Source organism: Pseudoliparis swirei, chromosome 21 (assembly GCF_029220125.1).
Source record: "Pseudoliparis swirei isolate HS2019 ecotype Mariana Trench chromosome 21, NWPU_hadal_v1, whole genome shotgun sequence".
NCBI lineage: Eukaryota > Metazoa > Chordata > Actinopteri > Perciformes > Liparidae > Pseudoliparis > Pseudoliparis swirei.
This window is the reverse complement of record NC_079408.1, coordinates 3,414,989-3,439,309: the sequence shown is the minus strand read 5'-3', so window position 1 is coordinate 3,439,309 and position 24,321 is coordinate 3,414,989. Positions and strand designations below refer to the sequence as shown.

General features: G+C 45.8%; 1 protein-coding gene across 1 annotated transcript; it reads right to left on the bottom strand.

Annotated features, from left to right (window-relative positions):
• Positions 1-6,419: 6,419 nt before the first annotated feature.
• LOC130212121 (phosphatidylinositol-binding clathrin assembly protein-like) lies at positions 6,420-22,585 on the bottom strand. The gene is made up of 2 exons (XM_056443264.1): positions 21,354-22,585; positions 6,420-6,589 (listed from the first exon to the last, which is right to left on the bottom strand). Exons 1-2 carry the CDS (start codon positions 21,481-21,483, stop codon positions 6,420-6,422), a joined length of 300 nt encoding a protein of 99 aa, XP_056299239.1. The 5' UTR covers positions 21,484-22,585.
• Positions 22,586-24,321: the final 1,736 nt, after the last annotated feature.

The following is a 24,321-nucleotide window of genomic DNA, read 5'->3' as shown; positions in this document are numbered from 1 at the left end:
TCTCTTTTCTTTTCTTTCACGTTTGTCTTAGTTACGGTCGGACACTGGACCATAACTACTTTTTCCGATAATACTACTGTGGCTTTTGTTCACTTTGTCGTGAGTATCGGAGAGCCACAGCAAAACAATGACGGGACCGCCGTCTACCGCGTGCTCAGTTGATCGCGCTGTGCAGGCCGAAGCTTCTGCCTGGAAAAGACCTGTGATCCCGCTGGAGCTACGGAGAAGGGCTCGCGGTTGCAGATCGGGTGTCAAGCGGAGGGCTAAACGAGAGATACAAACCCTCGGTACCGCCGATCATAACGGGAGCGTGAGGTCTTTGGCGAATAAGACGGATGAGCTCGGCGCGCTGGTAATGTCTGAGAGGATCTTCCGTGAGCAGTCTCTTGTGCTTCACTGAGACGTGGCCACGCCGGACTATCCGGATCACAGCGTCTTTGCCCGGCTTCAGGACTGTTCGGGCGGACAGAGACGCTACACAGAGCGGTAAGAAGAGGGGGCGGATCGCTGTTTATGTGAATGAACGGTGGTGCCATCCGGACCATGTGTGCGTGAAGGAGCGCTTCTGGCGAACATTGAACTGTTGGCCGGGATGCGCCCGTACTATTTGCCGAGAGAGTTCACGTCCGCCATTGTGGTTGTCGTGCAGCCGCCATCAGCTGACGCTGAGGAAGCTGGACACCATCCACACCACTGTGTCTGCTCTGCTGAATCATCAGCCTGGAGCATTCATGGCTATCACTGGTGACTTTAACCACACCACACTGATAAAGCTCTGCCAACCTTCCATCAATACATAGACTGCCCAACAAGGAACAATAAAACTCTGGACTTGTTGTACTAATACTAAGGACGCATACAGCGCCACTGCCCTTCCCCCCCTCGGCAGGTCTGATCATGACCTGGTCCGGCTGACACCCAGGTATGTTCCTCTGGTGAAGAGGCTGCGGTGACCACCAGGACTGTGAGGAGGTGGTCTCTGAGGCTGACGACGCTCTACAGGACTGCTTGAGTCAACGGACTGGGATGTGTTGTGGACCGCATGGGAGGACATCAACAGGATGACCGACTGCATCACGGAATACATCAAGTTCTGTGAACACACCACCATCCCATCACGGACTGTGCGCTGCTTCCCCAACAACAAGCCCTGGATCACCAGGGACCTGAAGGCGCTGCTTAACATGAAGAAAGCTGCTTTCAGGTCTGGAGACAGGGATGAGCTGAGGAGAGCCCAGCGCAACCTTAAGGTGCAGCACAGGGAGGCAAGGACTCCACAGGAGGAAGCTGAGGCCAAACTCCAGCTGAACAACACAAGGAGGTGTGGTCTGGGATGAAGCAGATAACTGGCTTCAAGGTGGGAGGAGACAGCCAGGGGCTCCTGGAGAGGGCCAACCAGCTGAACTGTTTTTTCAATAGGTTCAGTTCACAGCCCTCTCTGTCTCCTCCACACATCACACCTCCCAAACACCTCCCCTCTGTCCCCTGCTGAGCTGCACATCCACCGAGCCCTCAATAACAATGGGCTCCTCCACCCTCCCCTCTCTCTGTGACGACTGACCAGGTGAGAAGACAGCTGGAGAAACTACACCAGCGCAGAGCTGAAGGTCCTGATGGCATCAGCCCCAGGGTCCTAAAGACCTGCGCCACCCAGCTGTCTGGTGTCCTGCAGCGCCTCTTCAGCCTCAGCCTGAGGCTGGGGGAAGTCCTGGTGCTGTGGAAGACGTCGTGCCTGGTCCCTGTCCCAAAGAAGTCAACACCATCTGGCCTCAACGACTACCGACCGGTTGCCCTCACCTCCCATGTGATGAAGGTGCTGGAGGCTGGTCTTGGCCCACCTCCGGTCGCAGGTGAACTCGCCGTTGGAGCCTCTGCAATTTGCTTACCAGCGTCATGTGGGAGTGGACGACGCCATCATCTACCTGCTGCAACGAGCTCAGTCGCACCTGGATGGAACCGGTGTCTCTGTGAGAGTCACTTTCTTTGACTTCTCCAGTGCATTTAACACCATCCAGCCACTGCTGCTGAGTGAGAAGCTGCGGTGGTCGTGTGGACGCGTCCACCATCTCCTGATCACTGACGCACCTCACAGGCCACAGTTTGTCAGAATGGGCCGTGTGCTGTCTGGAACGGTGGTCAGTGATGTTGGAGCCCCACAGGGAACTGTTCTGTCTACCTTCCTCTTCACCCTGTACACCAGTGACTTCCAGTACAACACGGAGTCATGCCATCTGCAGAAGTACTCTGATGACTCTGCAGTGGTCGGGTGTATTAGGGATGGACGGGAGGAGGAGGACAGGGCAGTGGTGAGTGACTTTGTAAAGTGGGCCGATGAGAACCACCTGCGGCTGAACGTGGCCAAGACCAGAGAGATGGTGGTGGACTTCAGGAGGAAGGCGACAGCTCCTCCCCCTCTGAGTGTCCTGGGAGTGGACGTGGACATGGTGGAGGAGGACCAGTACCTGGGCGTCTCCATCGACAGCCGACTGAACTGGAAGGCCAACATCAACGCTGTGTACAAGAAGGGGATGAGTCGACTCTTTTCCTGAGAAAGCTTGATCCTTCAACGTGTGCAGCCAGTTGCTGGAGTTATTCTACCAGTCGGTTGTGGCCAGTGTGCTGCACTTTGCCATTGTCTGCTGGGGAGCAGCATCGGGCCGTGACACCAGCCGTCTTAACAAACTGGTTAGGAAGGCTGGCTCCATCATCGGCTGCCAGCTGGAGCACCTGGAACAGGTGGTGGAGAGGAGGACGTTGAAGAAACTGGTGTCGATATTGGACAACCCGGACCACCCTCTCCACCACCTCCTACAGGGACAGAGGAGTACTTTCTCCAGACGTCTCCTCACGCTCCGCTGCCACAAGGAGAGATACAGGAGAACATTCCTGCCGACGGCTATGAGGCTCTACAACAGTTCACCTCTTGCCAGATCACCCTAACCCTTCTTATATTTTGTGTTTTATTTTTATTTTTTTTATTATTTTTTTATTCTTGTGTGTTGCTGCTACTGGCTCGACAAATTTCCCCTTGGGGATTAATAAAGTATATATCTATCTATCTATCTATCTATGTTCTCCAGACCTCTCCTTCACATGTTCTACAGACCTCCTTCACATGTTCTACAGACCTCCTTCACATGTTCACATGTTCTCCAGACCTCTCCTTCACATGTTCTCCAGACCTCTCCTTCACATGTTCTACAGACCTCTCCTTCACATGTTCTACAGACCTCTCCTTCACATGTTCTACAGACCTCTCCTTCACATGTTCTACAGACCTCTCCTTCACATGTTCTCCAGACCTCTCCTTCACATGTTCTCCAGACCTCTCCTTCACATGTTCTCCAGACCTCTCCTTCACATGTTCTCCAGACCTCTCCTTCACATGTTCTCCAGACCTCTCCTTCACATGTTCTACAGACCTCTCCTTCATATGTTCTCCAGACCTCTCCTTCACATGTTCTACAGACCTCTCCTTCACATGTTCTCCAGACCTCTCCTTCACATGTTCTACAGACCTCTCCTTCACATGTTCTCCAGACCTCTCCTTCACATGTTCTACAGACCTCTCCTTCACATGTTCTACAGACCTCTCCTTCACATGTTCTCCAGACCTCTCCTTCACATGTTCTACAGACCTCTCCTTCACATGTTCTACAGACCTCCTTCACATGTTCTCCAGACCTCTCCTTCACATGTTCTACAGACCTCTCCTTCACATGTTCTACAGACCTCTCCTTCACATGTTCTACAGACCTCTCCTTCACATGTTCTACAGACCTCTCCTTCATATGTTCTCCAGACCTCTCCTTCACATGTTCTACAGACCTCTCCTTCACATGTTCTCCAGACCTCTCCTTCACATGTTCTACAGACCTCTCCTTCACATGTTCTCCAGACCTCTCCTTCACATGTTCTACAGACCTCTCCTTCACATGTTCTCCAGACCTCTCCTTCACATGTTCTCCAGACCTCTCCTTCACATGTTCTACAGACCTTTCCTTCACATGTTCTACAGACCTCTCCTAAACATGTTCTCCAGACCTCTCCTTCACATGTTCTACAGACCTCTCCTTCACATGTTCCTTTCCTTCATACCTCTAAACCACTTCCCTCTGCTCTGCGTGACCTACTTATGAGTGTTGCAGGTATTTCCACATCTTGAGCAAACACTCGTCGGTTCGAGCCCCTGAAAGACGTTCTGCAGTGAAACCAGCGAGGAAGACCCCTCCACCCCCCACCAGAGTCTTCCTCTTTTCAGAGTCCGTTTGGGTTGATGCAACCGACACGGAACCGACCGGAGAGGAAGCGTTGAGCAACGTCCGCGCGAGAGAGAACGCCAGAACGAGGAAGCGGCGCTTCCCCCTTTCGGTGGAACGTGACGCCGGGCGTGTCCAGATGTGTGTCGGATACGTAGGACCGCCCCCAGAGGAGATCGGCTCCACGGAGACGTTCATCTGACAGGGATCACAGGGCTAGTTTTAGTTTCTGGACGGTTCATACGGAGCCTCAGCCGGGCGCTAGTTAGCTTAGCATAAAGTGAAGACCGAAAACGGCTAATCTCTCTCCGCTCGAGGCCGATAGAAACCACTCGTCTATGAACCACGGAGGAACGAGTTATATCTATAAGGCGTACAATGTAATGCTAAGCTAAGCTAACTGTCAATAGCAACGCATTTATAGATTCCATCAGAGTAGAGAAAAGTACTTTTATAGATAAGTTACAAGAAATGAGAAAGAACTGCATTGAAAATAAACGTGGCAGTAAATAGAAAACAAAACTTTTTATAACTAGCTTGACAAAAAGTGATGTGAAAATCCATGAAAGTAGTTTTCTTTGTTTAGTTCGTACAAAACATAAACAAAAGCAACACTAAATAAACGTAATGCTGAGCCAACTGTCAATAGCAGCACTTTTAATGATTCCCATCCAACGTATTTCCCAAAATATACTTTTATAGATAGAAATAAATGAAAAAAACTGCTTTGAAAATAAACGTGGCATTAAATAGAAAACAAAAGAGGACTTTTATTCCAAAAAGTGATGTGAAAATCCATAAAAGTAGTTTTCTTGGTTTAGTTGGTACAAAACATAAATAAAAGCAACACTAAATAAACGTAATGCTAAGCCAACTGTCAATAGAGGCCCATTTACAGATTCCCATCCAACGAATTTCCCAAAATATACTTTTATAGATAGAAATAAATCAAATAGAGAACAAAAAAGGGACTTTACTTTTATGGATGTTTACATCACTTTTTGGTAGTTATGTGTCAGCTGTGAATCTGGATCACATGTTGTGATCAACATTGGGACGTCATCATAAAGTAAACATCAAACAGGCAGCGCTCCGGCTGGATATCAGAGAGCATCCTGAAGGATCAATTATTCACAGTCGGCTACAATAATTCATCTGAGGAACAAAAACATTTCCATCTCGTCAGAAATTAATAAAAGCAAAACAAACTCCGGCTGGAGAACGAATCTCTCGTCTCCCTTCCGGTGAGCGGAGCGCCGCGGCGTGGGAATATCCAGACGTTTGATTGGCTCAGGGTTTGATTTGGAAAAGGAAATGGCACAAAAGAGGGAAAATAAATGAGGAGGGCAGGGATTGGCCGATTTCCCCATTTATGAAATCCACGGCGGTTCTTTAACTGCGCGTTTGTTTATTAATTTTTTTAATTAAAGTTAATCAATTTGCTTTTATCCTCGTCCCTCATCAGACATAATTAATTTCCTCCGCACGCCACAGTGATATTATTCAGCGTGCACATTCTCCGTGGCTACACATGTCCAAAAGGTCATGTATGTTGAGATGTGTGAACGTGTGGACGCAGGGTAGGACATTGACTTTTTTTTAGGGGAAAATCTTTTTAAATAAATTGGAAGCACTTTTTTGAAACTTGTGAAACTAGAACGGGCACTCGGTAGAGCGCATACCTTCACATATCACAAGATTGGGCATTGAATTATGAACATGTTGGCATTAGTTGCATGCCAATTGGATACAAATTGACCGTGCTATGGTAAAAAGAAGATTTTGACCTTTTCATGACCTTGACCTTTGACCCGATCGATCCCAAAATCTAATCAAATGGTCCCCGGATAATAACCAATCATCCCACCAAATTTCATGCGATTCGGTTTAATACTTTTTGAGTTATGCGAGTAACACGCATACAAATAAATAAATAAATACAATGCGAAGGTAATAACATTTTGTTCAAAAATAATAAATATACTTATTTAGGCTAACAGAATATGAGCAATTGTCCTAAAATAATGGCAATAATGAAACTATTAGGCAGCAGTCTACAGAATCAAAGTGTTTTCTTAGATTTATTTTTTAACAGAAAACATAAATCAGACGATTATATTCATTATTTGTAAACAACTATGACGACAACTTCTCTGTGTGTTAGTCGCTTGGTGCGTGCGCTCCTACCTCGTTGCCGTACATCATGAGGTGGTGGCTGGCGATCAGGGCCTTGAACACCACCACCCAGCTGGAGTTGGCGGTGCGCTCGAACAGCGTGTCGGCCAGCTGCGGGATGCTCACGTTCATCTCGTTGGTGCAGTGGATCAGATCTGGGGACGCATTTGAGAGACGCACGCGGTCATACATCAGCAGGAAGGACACATTTAAGAGACGCACACGGTCACACGTCAACAGGAAGGACACATTTAAGAGACGCAGTCACACGTCAGCAGGAAGGACACATTTAAGAGACGCACACGGTCACACGTTGGTCACGTTCACACGCGATGCTGCCGTGTGTGTATGTTTGTGTGTGTATTTGTGTCTGTGTTTTATGTGTGTGCGCATTTGTGTGCGTTTGTGTGTGTGTGTGTTTTGGTGTGTGTTTTGTGTGTTTGTCTTTTCTTTCCTCCTCCGAGGTTGAAAGCCTCCTGGATCAGTTACAATAATATGTTAAGAAAATACCAATAAATACGGGAGCAATATAATATATATATATATATATATATATATATATATATATATATTGGGGCTAGGATTACATGTAACCCAATGAACATTTGTTTTAAGTCTTGGAAGATGTTTTTCCCGGCCGACTCTCCCCCCGTCTGGTTTAAAGTGTGTTAGACGTCAGTCTGCAGAGCGAGGAGACGCGGAGCAGAGGCGCGAGACGAAAAGATGCTTTTACCAAATATTTGGACGTGAGAAAAATAAAATAAATACATATATATGAACGTATTCCTCATTTCCACGTTGGGAGAACATCAAGATGTCAAAAGTGTTTTTAATTCGCTCTGAGCCGAGAGCGGAAAGCGCTCGATGCGAGCGGCTTGGCTCCGCCTCCTCGCTCCCCGCCACTCGAGATCGATGTGAACCGATTCTAGTTCAGCTCATTAGAAGGACACACACACACACACACATTCCCCACCGTTTGTCTCTCTCTCTCTCCATCACACCTCCACTCTCCATCCTTTGTTCCTCACAGCAAGAACTTGTCTGGTAACTACGGTAACGGGGCTCTCATCAAACAACTGGAGGACAGGAGCGAGGGGAGGGTCCCGTCTGGGCACTGGTTCAATCACACACACACTGGGCTATCTATTCAAGGTGCATTACAGCCCAATGCATCCATTGAGTGGCGTGAACAACGGCGTGGAAAAGTCCCAGCTTCATGAATGCATCACAATGTCTATTTTATAACGAGAGACGCTGCAACAGCCGTATGTTGCTTTGAGTACGGTCAGAATTCCTTCTGTAATAACAAGATGGAGCTTGAACGCATCGCGATAGCGTTGGGCTAAAATGTACAAAACAGTAGGAGCTTGAACGCATCGCGACGCCGCACAACCTCCTGTGAAGGAGGCGGAGCTTTATTTTGAAAAGGACGAGGATGCCCGATGCAGCATTTAAAGGCCTCCTCCTCCTCCTCCTCCTCCTCCTCCTCCTCCTCCTCCTCCTCCTCCTCCTCCTCCTCCTCCTCCTCCTCCTCCTCCTCCTCAAACAGGCTTTAAGAGCGACTTGTGGCTTCATCTCTTTTATCTCTGCGGCTTCATCGCCTTAAACAGAGCTCGTGTTTATTCATGAGAGAGAGGTCTGTGTGTGTGTTTGTGTTGGTGTGTGTGCGCGTTGGTGTGTGTGTTGTGGCGTGTTGGTGTGTGTGTGTGTGCATTGGTGTGTGTGTGTATGTCTGTGTCTGTGGGTGTGTGCGTTGGTGTGTGTGTGTGTGTCTGTGTGTGTGTGTGTGTGTGTGTGTCTGTGTGTGTGTGTGTGTGTGTGTGTGTGTGTGTGTCTGTGTGTGTGTGTGTGTGTGTGTGTCTGTGTGTGTGTGTGTGTGTCCCTCAAGCAAACTGACAGATTATCCTGACCACAAATGGGTGGAACAGACACGATGCCGTCGTCTTCCTCGACACACGCACCTGAACACCTGAACACCTGGTCGACAGGAGCAGATAATCACGTGTTACGTAACATTTAAAGTCACATAAACATTTTAAATCATACATTCTGGTTATGATTCCCACACTTCACATCTCATTTCGTACGTTCTTAGAAATCCCCACGTTTCAACGTGACTTTGAAAGAATAAAACATTTTAGTTTGTTATTGTTATTAAATCTTCTTATTTTTGCACCGATTAAAAACATTTTTTTTGTCTCCTTCCGTTTAATCCGGACACAAATGGAAAAAGCGATTCCATCTTTTATGCCAAGAAAAAAATATATAATATTGATAACATTTAAAGAAAAGAGGACATCGTAAACAAGATGTTTATGACTGACGGCGCTTTTTGACATATTATAGACAGTTAATAATCGATTAATCACATTATGGAGGCCTTCTCTCTGACCATGCACACACACACACACACACACAGGGATGTCATTCCCAACAGTGACCTCCTCTGTCCTCTGATCTGAGGTCCATTGTTGGGCCGGACCACAATAGACCGGAGACTTCCTGGTACTGAAGGAACCAGAGAGAGGGGGTCTCGTGAGGAGGGGCGTGTGTGTGTGTGTGTGTGTGTGTGTGTGTGTGTGTGTGTGTTGAGCGAGGAAAAGCAGGTGGTCAGATCAAGCAGACGAGGAAGCAGGAGACAACTGGTCACACACACACACACACACACCTCGTACAGCGTTCCCAGCTACACCTACAAATTAAAATCGGCCATGTGACCCACGCAGTCGTGAACCAGGAAGTAAGAAGACCACAAAAAAAACTAAACACACATGGGATTAAGCAGAAGTACCAGGGGGAGGAGCTTCGTGGCCTCAACACCAACTTGGTTGTTTCCTGTAAAGACGGAGGTTTATTTTGAAAATACACACGGAGATCCAGACAATGGGGGGGGGGGTCAAAGGTCGAGGGGGATTAACCCTATAGGCTTATAGCTGCCGGGGGACGTTTTAGGATGCACTGAGTACCTATCTCCTTTTTTTTTCTCTCCTTAAGGATGAATTTTCATCTCTCAATCACACGTTACTAACTCTGCTTTCTCCCCGGAAGTCCTTTTGACTTTACGTCTCATGGGGTCATCGGACCCTATGAGACGGCATAGATCCTATCTGCCTGATGGATCGTCTGGGTCGTGGAATTCCTGCTCATGACTACGCCACTGTCCTGTTGAGACTCCGCCCACTCCTCCTCCCCACCGCCATCTGCCTGATGGATCGTGGAGGTCTCCATCGTGGAATATGCCTACTATGAACTATTCATACACTCTGTCATATTCATTGAATGTATTTTAACTCTAAATCTGTCCTTCTGTACACATTACATCTATTGCATCTGTCCATCCTAGGAGAGGGATCCTCCTCTGTTGCTCTCCTCCAGGTTTCTTCCCTTTTTTTCCCCCTGAAGGGTTATTTGGGAGTTTTTCCTGGTCCGATGTGAGGTTTGGGGCAGGGATGTCTATGTGTACAGATTGTAAAGCACTCCGAGACAAATTTGTAATTTGTGAAATTGGGCTATACAAATAAACTGAATTGAATTGAATTGAATCTCTCTTAAAAGCCTCCGTCTGGGTTTGGGGGGGGGGGGGGTCTCCTCTCCGCCCCCTCAGGAAGTTCAGGCTCCGCGTCGCTGGAATTCCTCAAGAGAACTTAATCCGGTCGGACCTCAAAGATGCGGCACGTACATTTAAACGGTTCTGTCCACTTCCTGCGGCGCCCGTTGCTTTCTCCGAGAGAGAGAGAGAGAGAGAGAGAGAGAGCGAGAGAGCGAGAGCGAGAGAGCGAGAGAGAGAGAGAGAGAGAGAGAGAGAGAGAGACACACAACTTTAAACCAAGTTTCCACGACCCGACGTGTACATAATAGAGGATTATCCCCAAGCTGCCGTTGCTATGGCAACCAAACTTTTCAGTCAAGGTGCGTTCACTCGCAGCTCCGGGACTGTTCCAGGTTTTCCCACGACCGTGGGAACCCTGAACACCACATCCCATGAGGTCATCGGTTTGGTATCTTGGTTTCGTGGAGATCGCCGAGCGGTTTAACGGCGCCGCTCACCGAGGAGAGCGGCCTTCGCTCGAGCGTCGGGAGGACGCTCGCCAGTAGACGCCACAAGACACGCCCCCCAAGACACGCCCCCAATCTGTTCAAAGACTAACGCAGCACCGTGTACCGGTAATCTCATCGTCTTGTTTACGTGTTCGGGACTGGAGACCGGGGTTCACCCCCCCCCCCACACCCACTCTCTCTCTCAAATACAGGGGGGGTAGAGGTAGAGAGAGAAAGAGGGAGAGATGGTGAGAAAGAGACAGATATAGAGATAGATGGAAGGAGAGAGAGCTATAGAGAAAGAAAGAGACAGAGATATGGATGAATACAAATAGAGAGAGACAGAGACGAGAGAAAAAGAGATAGATAGATCGAGACAAAAGTGGTAGGATAGAGAAAGAAGAGATGAAAGTGAAAGAGAGAAAAGGGGAGGATGAGATGAAAGACGGAAAGTATTCAGCCAGAAGATGAACAGAACAGAGAGGTAGAAAGAAGAAGAAGGGGAGAGAGAGAGAGAGCGAGAGCTAGAGAGAGGTAGAGAGAGAGAGAGAGAGAGAGAGAGTGAAAGGTAGAGAGAGTGAGAGGTAGAGAGGTAGAGAGAGAGAGAGAGGTAGAGAGAGAGAGAGAGACCGAGAGTGAAAGGTAGAGAGAGAGTGAGAGAGAGAGTGAGAGGTAGAGAGAGAGAGAGCGGTAGAGAGAGAGAGCGAGAGTGAAAGGTAGAGAGAGAGAGAGAGCGAGAGTGAAAGGTAGAGAGAGAGTGAGAGGTAGAGAGAGAGAGAGAGAGCGAGAGTGAAAGGTAGAGAGAGTGAAAGGTAGAGAGAGAGAGAGGGAGGTAGAGAGAGAGAGAGCGAGAGTGAAAGGTAGAGAGAGAGTGAGAGGTAGAGAGAGAGAGAGCGAGAGTGAAAGGTAGAGAGAGAGTGAGAGGTAGAGAGAGAGCGAGAGAGAGGTATAGAGAGAGAGAGAGAGAGCGCTGTGAGAACTCTCAACCTGCTGACTGAAGGAGCATCTCTTCCTTTCCGATCTGAGTCCTGAGTCACGTCGTGTTTTCTTGTGCTTATAATAAAGAGTTATGAATGAGATCATTGGTGTTTTGTATCCTCCAAAGACACGGTGAAGGTTTCATCTCACAGAGCCAGACCAACACTCATTACCATGAGTTAATTCACTTGTTTGATAACGGAAACAAACGTATAAATAAACATGGACGCCAGCTGTGAAGTTGTTTTCTGCGCTGGTGAAAGACAAATCAGTCTAAATGTCATCAGACTAATGGACTCCTTCTGGAGCTTCAATCCTCCCTCCAGGTCTCAAATAACAGTCCTCATCCGTCTCTTATAGTCACAGACAGATATATAAATATATATATAAATATTTTAAAATAAATATATAATAAAATATCTAAAGAAAGATATATATATAAATTAATCTAAAAATATATAATAAATATAGATAAAAAATATATTTATAAATAAATATAATAAAATATATATACAAAGATATATATATATATAAATAGAAATTAATTTGAAAAATATATTATATATAGATAAATATATAATAAAATATATATAGAAGAAAAATATATATATATAGAAATTATTTATTTTTTAAAATATATATATATATAGATAGAAATATACATATAAATATTTTAAAATAAATATATATATATATATTATAAAATATATATAGAAAGATATATATATATATATCTAAAAATATATTCAAATATATATATATATATAAATATATTAAAATATATAGAGATCGAAATATATATAGAAATATAAACAAACTCTCATCTCCAACTGACATGTTTTCATGGGGGGGGGATGTAAATCTCTGCACTTACGCCTCTGCACAAATGTGTCGGGGGAACGTCGATGGGGTTTCTGTCAGATAAATAAAAAAAGGAGGAGGAGAGCGACGCAGACGGAGACAGACGTTCATGCACACAGGTCGACGACGGGAATAAAGAAAACAAGCACTGAAGCCAGCCTACGGCTCCCGAGAGAACGCGGATAAAAATACCCAGAAGTCAGAATGGGAACGGGGGTAATGGATGTTCCCCAACACACACACAGAGAGGAATGTGTGCGTGTGTGTGTGTTACAATTAAAATGGAGGCAGTTAATAACTGGAATCAACGAAGCACCGAGAGGTCCTTGAACATGCAGCCGTAGCTGGCTTCACGTGACTCCTGGCAGAGATAATCATAATCATAATAATCATAATAATAATAGCGTATGTTGGCTTGTGAGCCAGAGTTGCAGTAAGTTACACAACAAATTAACAAAGAGCTTCTCTGTCGACCAATTAAAACAAATACCTAGAATTAAAGATGACGTTTGAAATAATTAAATCTACCTTTACCTTCATCATTACCTTCTGAAATAATCCCCCCCCCCCCCCAGAGCAACGAGGTCACCGAGAGCGCCGTGGACAAAGAGGCGTGGGTCAGTGTCAACAATGTGGTTTGATTACATCTTAGTAATAAATAAGTACACGAGAGGGAAAGCTCGAGAACGTAAGTTACAGATTTTCTCGCAGGTCCTTGAACTGGCGCCAGGCGGATCGTGTCTCTCCTCCTCTTGACGTTTGTTCAAATCGATCAAATATTACAGATTCACCGGCGGTGAGCTTCATCCCCGCACACACTCGGAGGCGCTGAAGCAGCCTCTCACGGGAGGCGCTGTAATTCATCCATCACACACACACACACACACACACACACACAGAGAGTCACTCACACACACACACACACTTCACGGGCAATCCCTCGGGCTTCACTTGAAGCGGCTCCAGGCAGTCAGCGGTAAGCCCGGTCGTCTAAACTGGGCCTATCTCTGCAGTGCAGCCGGGGGAGGGACCCCCCGCCCCCCCGCCCCCTTTAGATTACATTGGACTCACCGACAATCTCTGGAGACGCCGGGCGTCCCCCGACCGGCGACACCCCGCCACGGACCTATCAGGGGCTGGAATCAACGCCGCACAAGAGCAGGAAGTGAGCCCCACTAGTTGTATTCCTCAAAGTCCTGATATGGAGGATGTATGTGGAAGTATGTACATATATATATATACACACAGGTGTGCACATAACTGGTACGCAGGTACGCATGGGCGAAAATAATCAACAATGCGTAATGCCACTTGTGTTACTTTGCGCCTTTGCGTCCTGACCGATCTGTTGTTGGTCGTCTCTCCAGCAGCGTGTCATTCTGTCTCTACGTGTCGCGTTAACACGTCTCGTCTCGCCGCAGAACTCCGATGCCGGCGTGTGCGCGCACATCGGGACGAAAATAAAGTGACTTGGAAATATATATATATATGTATGTGTATATATATATATAAATATATATATACACATATATATTGTTTTCTATTTTTTCTTTATTTTATTATAATTAGTCTGATTTATTTGATATTAATTTAGGATAGGAATATATAAGCATTTTTTGCTTCTACCTATACCTTTTCAGTCTTTGTTTTGTATATTATATAGAATAATATTGTCTTGTCTATATCGATGTTTAAAGTGGACCCCAAATGAAAAAATGGCTAAATATGGCCGACGGTGAGCTCCTCCTTTGAGCTCCTTCCTATAGGAGGAGGACGCGAGGTTTCACACGCGAGGTTTCACACGCGAGGTTTCACACGCGAGGTTTCCTCTCGTGAAACTCTCCAATGAGATCGGGAGCGGTTTGTTTTCATTGTATCCCGATGGCTCTCAACATGGCGGCGAAAAGGCTCCGCGAGCGGGGCGGCTCCACCGGCGTGAACGAGGCGTGAACGAGGCGTGAACGAGGCGTGAACGAGGCGTGAACGAGGCGTGAACGAGGCGTGTGAGAACAACCCGTCTCCAGTGGGGGGGGGGGGTCTCTCAACAGCCACGAGACGGAGAGACAAATCGAACGTTTCAAATGATGCCGAGTTGGAAAGAAGTGGCCTCCTGAAGCGTGTGTGTGTGTGTGTGTGTGTGTTCATGTGTGTGTGTGTTCATGTGTTCATGTGTGTGTGTTCATGAGTGTGTGTGTTCATGTGTGTGTGTGTTCATGTGTGTTCATGTGAATGTGTGTGTGTGCATGAGTGTGTGTGTTCATGTGCGTGTGTTCATGAGTGTGTGTTCATGTGTGTGTGTGTGTTCATGAGTGTGTGTTCATGTGTGTGTTCATGTGTGTTCATGTGTGTGTTCATGAGTGTGTGTTCATGTGTGTGTTCATGTGTGTTCATGTGAATGTGTGTGTGTTCATGAGTGTGTGTGTTCATGTGTGTGTTCATGTGTGTGTTCATGAGTGTGTGTGTTCATGAGTGTGTGTTCATGTGTGTGTTCATGAGTGTTCATGTGTGTGTTCATGTGTGTGTGTTCATGTGTGTATTCATGTGTGTTCATGTGAATGTGTGTGTTCATGAGTGTGTGTGTTCATGTGTGTGTTCATGTGTGTGTGTTCATGTGTGTGTGTGTGTTCATGTGTGTGTGTTCATGTGTGTTCATGTGTGTGTGTATGAATGTGTGTGTGTGTTCATGTGTGTTCATGTGTGTGTGTTCATGTGTGTGTGTGTTCATGTGTGTGTGTTCATGTGTGTGTGTGTTCATGAGTGTGTGTGTGTTCATGTGTGTGTTCATGTGTATGTGTGTTCATGTGTGTGTGTTCATGTGCGTGTGTTCATGTGTGTGTGTTCATGTGTGTTCAAGTGTATGTGTTCATGTGTGTGTTCATGTGTGTGTTCATGTGTGTGTGTGTTCATGTGTGTGTTCATGTGTGTGTTCATGTGTGTGTTCTTGTGTGTTCATGTGTGTGTTCATGAGTGTGTGTTCATGTGTGTGTTCATGTGTGTGTGTGTGTTCATGTGTGTGTGTTCATGTGAATGTGTGTGTGTTCATGAGTGTGTGTGTTCATGTGTGTGTGTGTTCATGTGTGTGTTCATGTGTATGTGTGTTCATGTGTGTGTGTGTGTGTTCATGAGTGTGTGTGTTCATGTGTGTGTGTGTTCATGTGTGTGTGTGTTCATGTGTGTTCATGTGTGTGTGTTCATGTGTGTGTGTTCATGCAGGGCTCCAGACTAACTTTTTTTTACTAGGAGCACAGTGGCCCCTAACTTAAAATTTTAGGGGCGCAAGCAGAAAATTTAGGGGCGCACACAGGATTTTTCCTGGGTCATAATGGGTCTTCGGTGCTCCCAAAAAATGTTTGCGCGCTACGCGCGCACCGTCTATTCATGCAGGTCGAGCTGTTGAGTGAGTGATCAGCAGCTAGCCGATCTGTCCATTCACGCACCTCACAGATGTGTATTGATCAGACAAGAAGACACACTTATCAACTCCAGTGTTTCCCCTACCATTAGAACAGCGTGAAATCTCCACCCGCCACTCTGTAATTTTCGCAGACTTTTTTTGCCTTAGGCGCTCGGGATTTGTCATAGGCGCTCGGGAAAACGGCTTAGGCGCGCGCCCACAATTTCTCTGCAGGAAAAACCCTGACACACTATAAATCGACTTGCTAAGTTTTCCCATCATTTTTACTTATTACTGATAAATAATTTGACAATATACAATCTTATGCCTGTTTGCCTTCATGAACTGCAAAACATTCACAACAGAGAACTCTTCAGAAGTTACTGTATTGAGTTTAAACATATTTTAAGAGAAAACATACCTTGAGCATGTGCATGTTGCACTTCGATGTGGCCAATCAAAACATTTGTTGGTTTCTAGAGATGCACCGATCAGGTTTTTGGTGCCGATCACCGATCACTGAAATCAGTATCTGCCGATCCGATAATACCGATCACGGTGTTGATTGAAGCATTCTATTTATTGTGTAGCATTATTGCTATGAGGACTATGAGGAAATACATATATAAAGCAACTCAAACATTAAAGAAATTACCGATTTCTTTAAACATTTAGGACTTTTACTTTGAAAAATGTCCTAATTGATACATTAAAATTGTTTGATTGCTATTGTAGGGGATTTCAGATATGTATGGAACACATCTGCATTATTCATTTCCTGGAACTCTTGGGGAAATCTATATACAGGACTTTTCTTAACATACAAAAGACTGACTAATTTTTATAAACTCTTCCTTGGTCCAGTAACATGTTTTAATGTTAGCATAATTTAAGCTAAATCTCAGAAACGATTTATAAAGATACAAAATCAGTTCATTGTTTACTTTTATATGTTAGTGTATGATTTGTCGACATCTTATTTTGATAAACGGATGTTGTTTCACGTGGTTCTTTCCGCTAACTTTGCAAAACCGGATGTTGTCACTTAAATCCTTCCGCTAACTTTATCAAAATCCTCGCGCGCTCCCAATCGAATGTGTTTACCGTGAGCGACAGTGTATAGGGGCAGACATGTGAGAGTCGGCTGAGTTGACTTAGAGATTCAACTCGGGGGACGGGGACGCCGCTCGGTGGTGAGGATCCCCTCTGACCTCTCACTCTGCGGCCCTCGCCCTCGTTGTGTCTCCGCTGCGGTGCGCCTCTTTTCACACATTAGCCCCCCCCCACACACACACACACACAGGCCAGCCTTCTTCTTCGGTTTTCGTCTCCTTTCTTCTTCTTCTGGAGTTAATGTCGGTTAGCAAACCAGTCATTCAGGCATTACCGCTAACTATAGTGGGCTGAAGTGTAGAACAAGTTTGTAAGCAACAACAATATTTAATAACAAAAAAAAGAAATCTGCTAATTTACTGGTCGCGCATGCGCGAGTTGATGAAAAATTTACACGCACTGTGTCTAATTTTAGGCGCAAAATGCGACCATTTGGTCGCAGTCTGGAGCCCTGTCATGTGTATGTGTGTTCATGTGTGTGTGTTCATGTGTATGTGTGTTCATGTGTGTGTGTGTGTGTGTTCATGTGTGTGTGTTCATGAGTGTGTGTGTTCATGTGTGTGTGTGTGTGTGTTTATGAGTGTGTGTGTTCATGAGTGTGTGTGTTCATGTGTGTGTGTGTGTGTGTTTATGAGTGTGTTCATGTGTGTGTTCATGTGTGTGTGTGTGTGTTCATGTGTGTGTGTGTGTGTTCATGTGTGTGTGTTCATGTGTGTGTGTTCATGTGTGTGTGTGTGTGTGTGTGTTTTAGGGCTGCAACAACGAATCGATAAAATCGATAAAAATCGATTATCAAAATAGTTGGCAACGAATTTCATTACCGATTCGTTGTGTCGCGCGATTATTACGGCGCTCAATAAATCATGGAGTATAAACAAAGTTGAGTTGAGCGCAGAGCGGCGCAGGAGAAACCAGAGCGGAGGGAGAGACGGAACGCTGCGTTGTGAGAGCCAATCAGCGCTGAGCTGCTCCTCTGTTGATGAATCTAATTGGCTGCTGCTGCTGCCCTCTTGGCGCTGGAAGCGGAAGTCCTTCACGTAGTCGGAGACATTCACGGAGCTAAGTGCGCCTCCGGGTGACGTCATGACCCCAGACACCAGGGCGCTACATGTCACGACGTGTGTGGCATTTCCACAAGAGTAGAACGTAGAAAACGTGGTTATTTATTCCGTGGCGGATAGCGGAACATTTTTCCACGGAGAAAGGCAACGGAGATAAGCCCCGACGCCACGACGCCACTCGCCTTGAGCGCTGCGCTGCGCGTACAGACAACATTTAACAGTGTGGAGCAGCGCGTGAGCTCTGATCGCTCTTTTAATGAAGTATCGATAATAAAAATATGTTAAATCACATCGTTTTTAACGTACTGGTACTTTGTTAGTATCGCTACACCGTGCAGCGTGACAGCAGCAGATGTAGCTGACTAACATTCAAGCTAACCTAACTTTCCAAACGCTGTGGACATCTGAACGCTGATTGGCCGAGACGCGACACGTCCCATCAAAGATGTTTTATTGTGAAGAGCACCACTTCACATATTTTCCACGTCTCACTGTAATCTCAATGGCAGCGGGCCAGGTGAAAAAAATAATAAATCTGAACGCGTCTCTGATATTGTTCAGGGGGCCACATGGGGACCACTGCTCAGGAGAGGAAAGCTGTCAGTCTGTTTGTGACGGTTCGTCACCATGGTGACCAGTGAACAGGTTCATCACCATGGTGACCAGTGGATCTTCAGGACCTTTCCATGACTTTAAACCAAATTTCCATGATTAAACATTTTGTGAAAACTCTGTCTATATGTGACAAAGTGAGAAGATGTAGTATTTAAACTAACAATGAGAATTCCAAAGCATACCGTATATATACCGTGTAAATTAACATTTGAATAAAATAAATTTGCATTACTTTTCCAAATATTTTGGGATTTTATTTTTTTCAATTACTTTTCTAGGCCTGCTAATAGCCATTTAAACATTCGATGACTTTTCCAGGTTTTCCACGACCGTACGGACCCTGTTTTGAATAAAGGGTTGAAAATTAAAGTGTTTTTGTTTTTTAATCCGATTAATCGATTAATCGATAAAATAATCAACCGATTAATCGATTATCAAAATAATCGTTAGTTGCAGCCCTAGTGTGTTTATGAGTGTGTGTGTGTTCATGTGTGTGTGTGTTCATGTGTGTGTGTGCGTGTGTGTTCATGTGTGTGTGTGTGTGTGTGTTCATGTGTGTGTGTGTGTGTGTGTTCATGTGTGTGTCTTGTAGCTGCTCATGGAGGCCTGGGTTAAGCAGCAGTCCCTCTCGTCGCCACATTCCAACACGCTGAGCCCCTCGGACGACGATGTTTATGAGAATTCCCAGAAATCCTCAAATAAAAAGAGCCGTTGAACGCCGATGGGAGGGGCTCCACGGGGGGGGGGGGGGACACCAAACGCGCAGCTTTAGTCATTTTTTCTCCCCCCCCCCCCCCAGAGAGGCGTCTGTCTGTCTGTCTGTCGGGGGTTATTTTGTTATCGGGTCTCGATGCAAATATGCCAGTGAGATCATTCACAGCGTGCTGCCAGACGGTCACGGCCGCTAGCGGGAAAAGGTGTGTGTGCGTGTGTGTGTGTGCGCATTATAGAGTTAGCTACACCTGAAACTATGTTCTCCTCTTGCAACGACGACATTTAAATCAAATAATTATAATTGATGAAAATTGAAAAAACGTTGGAATCGTCGACGTCGTGAAAACTGCGAAGCCCTCGTCTCGAAAACAACTCCAACGATGCGACTCGCTGCTGGATATCGATTACCTATAACCTACATGGGGGGGGGGGGGGGGGGGGGGGAGTAGTGACACACCTGGCTAGTAATGACCGAGTAGCGATGGAAACCCACCGCGGCAACGCTAACCGCGCGAACGACGACCTCGACTCCATTCAGCACTTTGATCTAGCCGGCCACCGATGTTGCCTTCAGGGGGAGGTCATCAACGCACAAACAACACGACAACCCCCCCCCCCCCCTCCCCGCGGCACAGAGGTCGTCGCGCTCGCAGGGAAATCAATACCCGGCAATGATTAAGCTCGACGCGGCGGATCGGCTGAGAGGGTCTGGCCAAGTTCACGAGAGGAGAGACAACGCACGACTCAGCAGCCGAGAGGAGGAGGAGGAGGAGGAGGAAGAGGAGGGGGAGGAGTTGACGGATGTGAGGCAATTGAGCCGAAGCATCGATCAAACATTCCCAGAAAGCAGAACTTCAGTGGATTCCGCCGCTCCGATGTGGAAACCCAACAGCTCCCTCTTCTTTTAATAAACGTCTTTCTTCTTCTTCTCCTCCATCCATCCTTTTCTCTTTGTCCCGCCACCTTTCAACGTGACTCAACGACAGCCGGGAGTCTGGTGACAACGTCAGCGACTGAGATTGAGGAATGCGTGGTATGCTAGAGGTCCCCCCCCCACAAAAACAAACAAGAAACAAACATGGAGGCCACAAGGAAAGTAAATATGTTGTTCCCTCGTCAGTCAGTCTGTCCCCTTCCTGATGAAAGACCTGTCAGGTTGCCTCTGTCACGAGTTGTTATCTGTGTGTGTGTGTGTGTGTGTGTGTGTGTGTGTGTGTGGCCTTCATGTCCATCCAACAATAACCCGTCGGAGGAGCTTTTCTTTAACCGAGGACAGACTCTAAATAAAAACATCTCGTGTTTCAGAGTCTGTTAGTTTTTCTTGTCCTAACAGATTTCATATCGTAAAAAAATAAAATAACCACATACTTTATTTCAAGGCAACCAAAAAAACGACTCAGGCCGTCACGAGGGATCCGCAAAGAGCAGGAATGCCGACTGCTTCCCATATTTCGGGGCTCATCTCTGCAGACGGATATCGATGATAGTCGGACATGATGATAGTCCCAGAGTCCGATTTAGCTTTTCGCTCTTTTATATCGTTAATATGTATTATATTTAGGTTTTGGAGAGTTTCTCTGCAAATAAACAGAAGAGCTGAAACAATCGGTCGCAAAATATCAAACTTTTCTCTTTTGTGTGGATTTATTTATATTTTGTAAACGTCATACGAGAGTAAATTAAGCAAAATAAAAGCAATTTGAATGAGTCGCGTGGAGCTGAAAGTATCTGACGTTTTAAAGATAAAGCCTTTAATTTCAATCCATTATTAAAAAAAGTGAATTGCAGCCTTTTTGTTTTAAAGACTATATGACGTTGATTTTCTGACATTTAAAAAGTCATTAATGGTTAGTTGTAGCTTTAAAGAAAGAAATCGTACATTCGGTTATTGGTCAAGACATTTTGAGAACTTCGTAAAGCATCGTCATCTCTTTAATAATCAAGACTTGATGAATAATAACATGGATTAATAAACTGAAGTATGAAGGTTAAACCTGCATATTCTACAAAACCTAGTGTGCGTGTGTCAGAGCTTCAGGTGCAGTGTATTGCTGCTGCTCTGTCTGCATTTGACAGCTTCTTAAACACATTTAAAAAATGAAGTAAGGAAGGAGGAAAGGAAGCAAGGAAGAAGGATACACTCACAGTCCAGGTGTTTCTTCTTGGGCCCGCTGACTTCGTGTGTGGTGGCTTTGCACACGGCCTTGCTGATGGCCGACCCGGTCATGCTGTGCTGGGCCGCTGCGATCCGATCCGTGATGGACTGCCCCGACATCTCTCCGTTTTTACTTATATATATAATATATATAATAACGATGTTGGAGCAACACAACTCAACGTGACTTCACTGTCAAGTGGAGGTAAAAAAAAGGGGGGCGTTCAGGTACCTGGAAAAACCTGTGTAGCCTGCAGTGATGTCAATCACTAGTAGTGGGGGTTGTGTATATATATATATATATTTATGTGGGTTGGTTTAACTATGAAACCCACAATCAACAGCTGATTTGCAATATTGTTGTAGTAAAAAAAAAATTGTTTTGGCAACAGATATTTCCGACTATCTATCTCGCTACGTGAACACAACACGCTAATCCGCGCTAGTCTGTGTTAGCTAATGTTCGCGTCGCGGTGCTCGAACCAGGAAAGAGTCCCGACGCCGCCGTGGAAGTTGTAAACACTGTGAATTACTTTCTGGCCACAAATAAACATAATTAACTTGTCTGGCTTTTCGTAACCTTGGCACGAGGCGACGCGCACACAAACAAAAAGTAATCCGTGTGAAATCACAGCTTGGAGAACGTCAACAATTCCTCCTCCCCGGAGAAAAAAAAAAGAAAAAGAAAAAAAGAAATTCTTGAGTTCGTCCTCCTCCACGTCGACTTTGTTCGCGCGGACCCGCGTCGGCTAGCTGGTCGCTCGGCGTAGCGCGGGGTAAAAACACCCCTCGGGCGTGAAGAAGTCCCCCGGGGTCGAGCGGCGCATCGTCTTGAGGTTCCAGCCGTTGGGGGTGGGGTGGGGGGGGTTAAAGTGTAGCTGACAGCCGGGGACAGGTGCGGCTTCTTCTCCCCCGGTGTTCGCGGGGCGAGCAGCTAGCGGCGGTGAGCTCCCCGACCCCCGGGTGGGAGTCTGCCGCAGCCGGCGGAAAGAGCCGTTAAGTTCAACAACAACTACCAACGCAAAAAAAAAAAAAAAAAAAAAACGACGGTTGGTTCCCTTTTTTTTAACGGTCGCCCGGGCTCAGTCGGTGCTGTCCTTCGGCTGCCGAGTCCACCGTACCGGCTCGCGGGGGGTGTTTTGGGGGGGTAGTTTAGTCTGTTCCTGTCCGGAGCTGCTGTTTGAAAAGTCTCGCCAGCGGTTTCTCTTCACTGGCTGACTGGCTGCTGCTCTGCCGGACAAAATGGCAGCGTAAAAAAATCAGCTGATCTCACAACCGTGCTGCCTTCAGGGGGCTTCAGTTTGGCTCGGAATTTTGGATTTTTTTTTTATATTTCGTTTTTTTTCTCTTTTTTTTTCACTTTGAACACATCATCACACGGTGTCAGAAAAAAGACCCATTTAATGACCCTGTAACAGTAACACCCACTATACCTGTACTTATATATTATAGTAGTTTACACTGCACACACACACAAACACAGACATATGAAGCAACCGGTTCTTCTTTTTCTTTTTTTTAACCGGTTTTAAAAATGTGTAAAAACAATATTTATAATTATATATCTATATATAAATGTATACAATTATAAATATTTTTTATTACAAAAAATATTGTACCACCAGTTAGAACATCTTTTTTAAAAATCCACACTTTTTTTTCTTCTAATAACATATTTTCCAAATATTTATAATTATATATATATAATTATTAATATTTTTTTAATATTTTGTATTATCACCAAAAAAAACAAATATATATATTAAAGTACTCTAAGAACTATTGACAAAAAAAGAACAAAAGTCAAATAAAAATCCAGTGTTTTACGACTCCTATACATTGTTCATGTGGTCTTCAAGCTTAGTTGTTGTATTTCCTACAGCTCGCGAACGCCTCCTCAGTCCATTGGGCGAGACCTTGAGGAGTGAGTGTTGCCTTTAAGGTGCCGCTGTTTAAATTCTAGCGGAATTTATGAAACAAACGTCTCAAATTTCACATATTTTAACGTCAAAAATACGTTTTTTCCATAAAATAAATAAAAATAATAACATTTTTAATCCCCGGCCGCATTCTCTCTCTCACGAGCTCATCTCTCGTGCTGCTCCAGATCCACATTTAAGGTCGTATTAAATTATTCCTCCGACGGCGCGTGTCCTTGTTTGACTCCCAGACTACATGGAACACCGTGTGCCGAGAAGACCAGTGGGGAAACCTCTGGTGCTGCACCCCGCGCGCGGCCCAGCCGGACCGTCAGATGCGTGTTCACACACTTTGCGGATTTATAAATCGTGATTCTAAAAGCCCGCCCGCGGGCCCCATCCAGAGGGATCAGTGCTCTGCATTGATTACAGCCGCGTGTCATGATGCATGACGTCACACATCACACTCCGGCTGAGTTATGCCAGATAGATGCCTTTCTCTCTGCAGCGCGTGCGTGTGTACGTGTGTTTGTGTGCGTGCGTGAGAGAGAGAGAGAGTGTCTGTGTTTGTGAGTGTGTGTGCGTGTGAGATTGTGTTTGCGTGAAAGAGTGTGAGAGTGTGTGTGTGAGTGAAAGTGTGTGTGTGTGTGTGTGAGAGAGAGAAAGAACAGAACGTGTGTATATGTGTGTGTGTAGTATTTCCCATCCGGGTGATAAAAACTGCAGGTTGCCTCCAGCTGCAGGTGAACTAAGTATCGGCGGTGATGACATGACGTCATGAGGGTGACCGCGTCCTTCTGATCGGCTCGTGCACGCCGAAAGTGTGCGTGCGTGTTTCCATCAGCAACTATCGACCTCACACGTGTTCATCTGGTTTCCCTTTGTTTTCACACGTTTTGACAAATCTAATGTGTGCGTGCGTGCGCGTGTGTGTTCGGGGGGAAAGACACTGAAAACTGTACATGCAGCAGAAACGAAAGGAAACAAGAAATGCAACCTCAGTGGAGGGAAACGGGGCCAACGAGGGTTCAGTTTCCAG

Excerpts from the sequence above, each read along its gene's own strand:
- LOC130212121 (XM_056443264.1), bottom strand. The coding sequence starts at position 21,483 with ATGTCGGGGCAGTCCATCACGGATCGGATCGCAGCGGCCCAGCACAGC. Across the intron at positions 6,590-21,353 it reads CAAGAAGAAACACCTGGACT|ATCTGATCCACTGCACCAAC; the intron begins GTGAGTGTATCC and ends ATGCGTCCCCAG.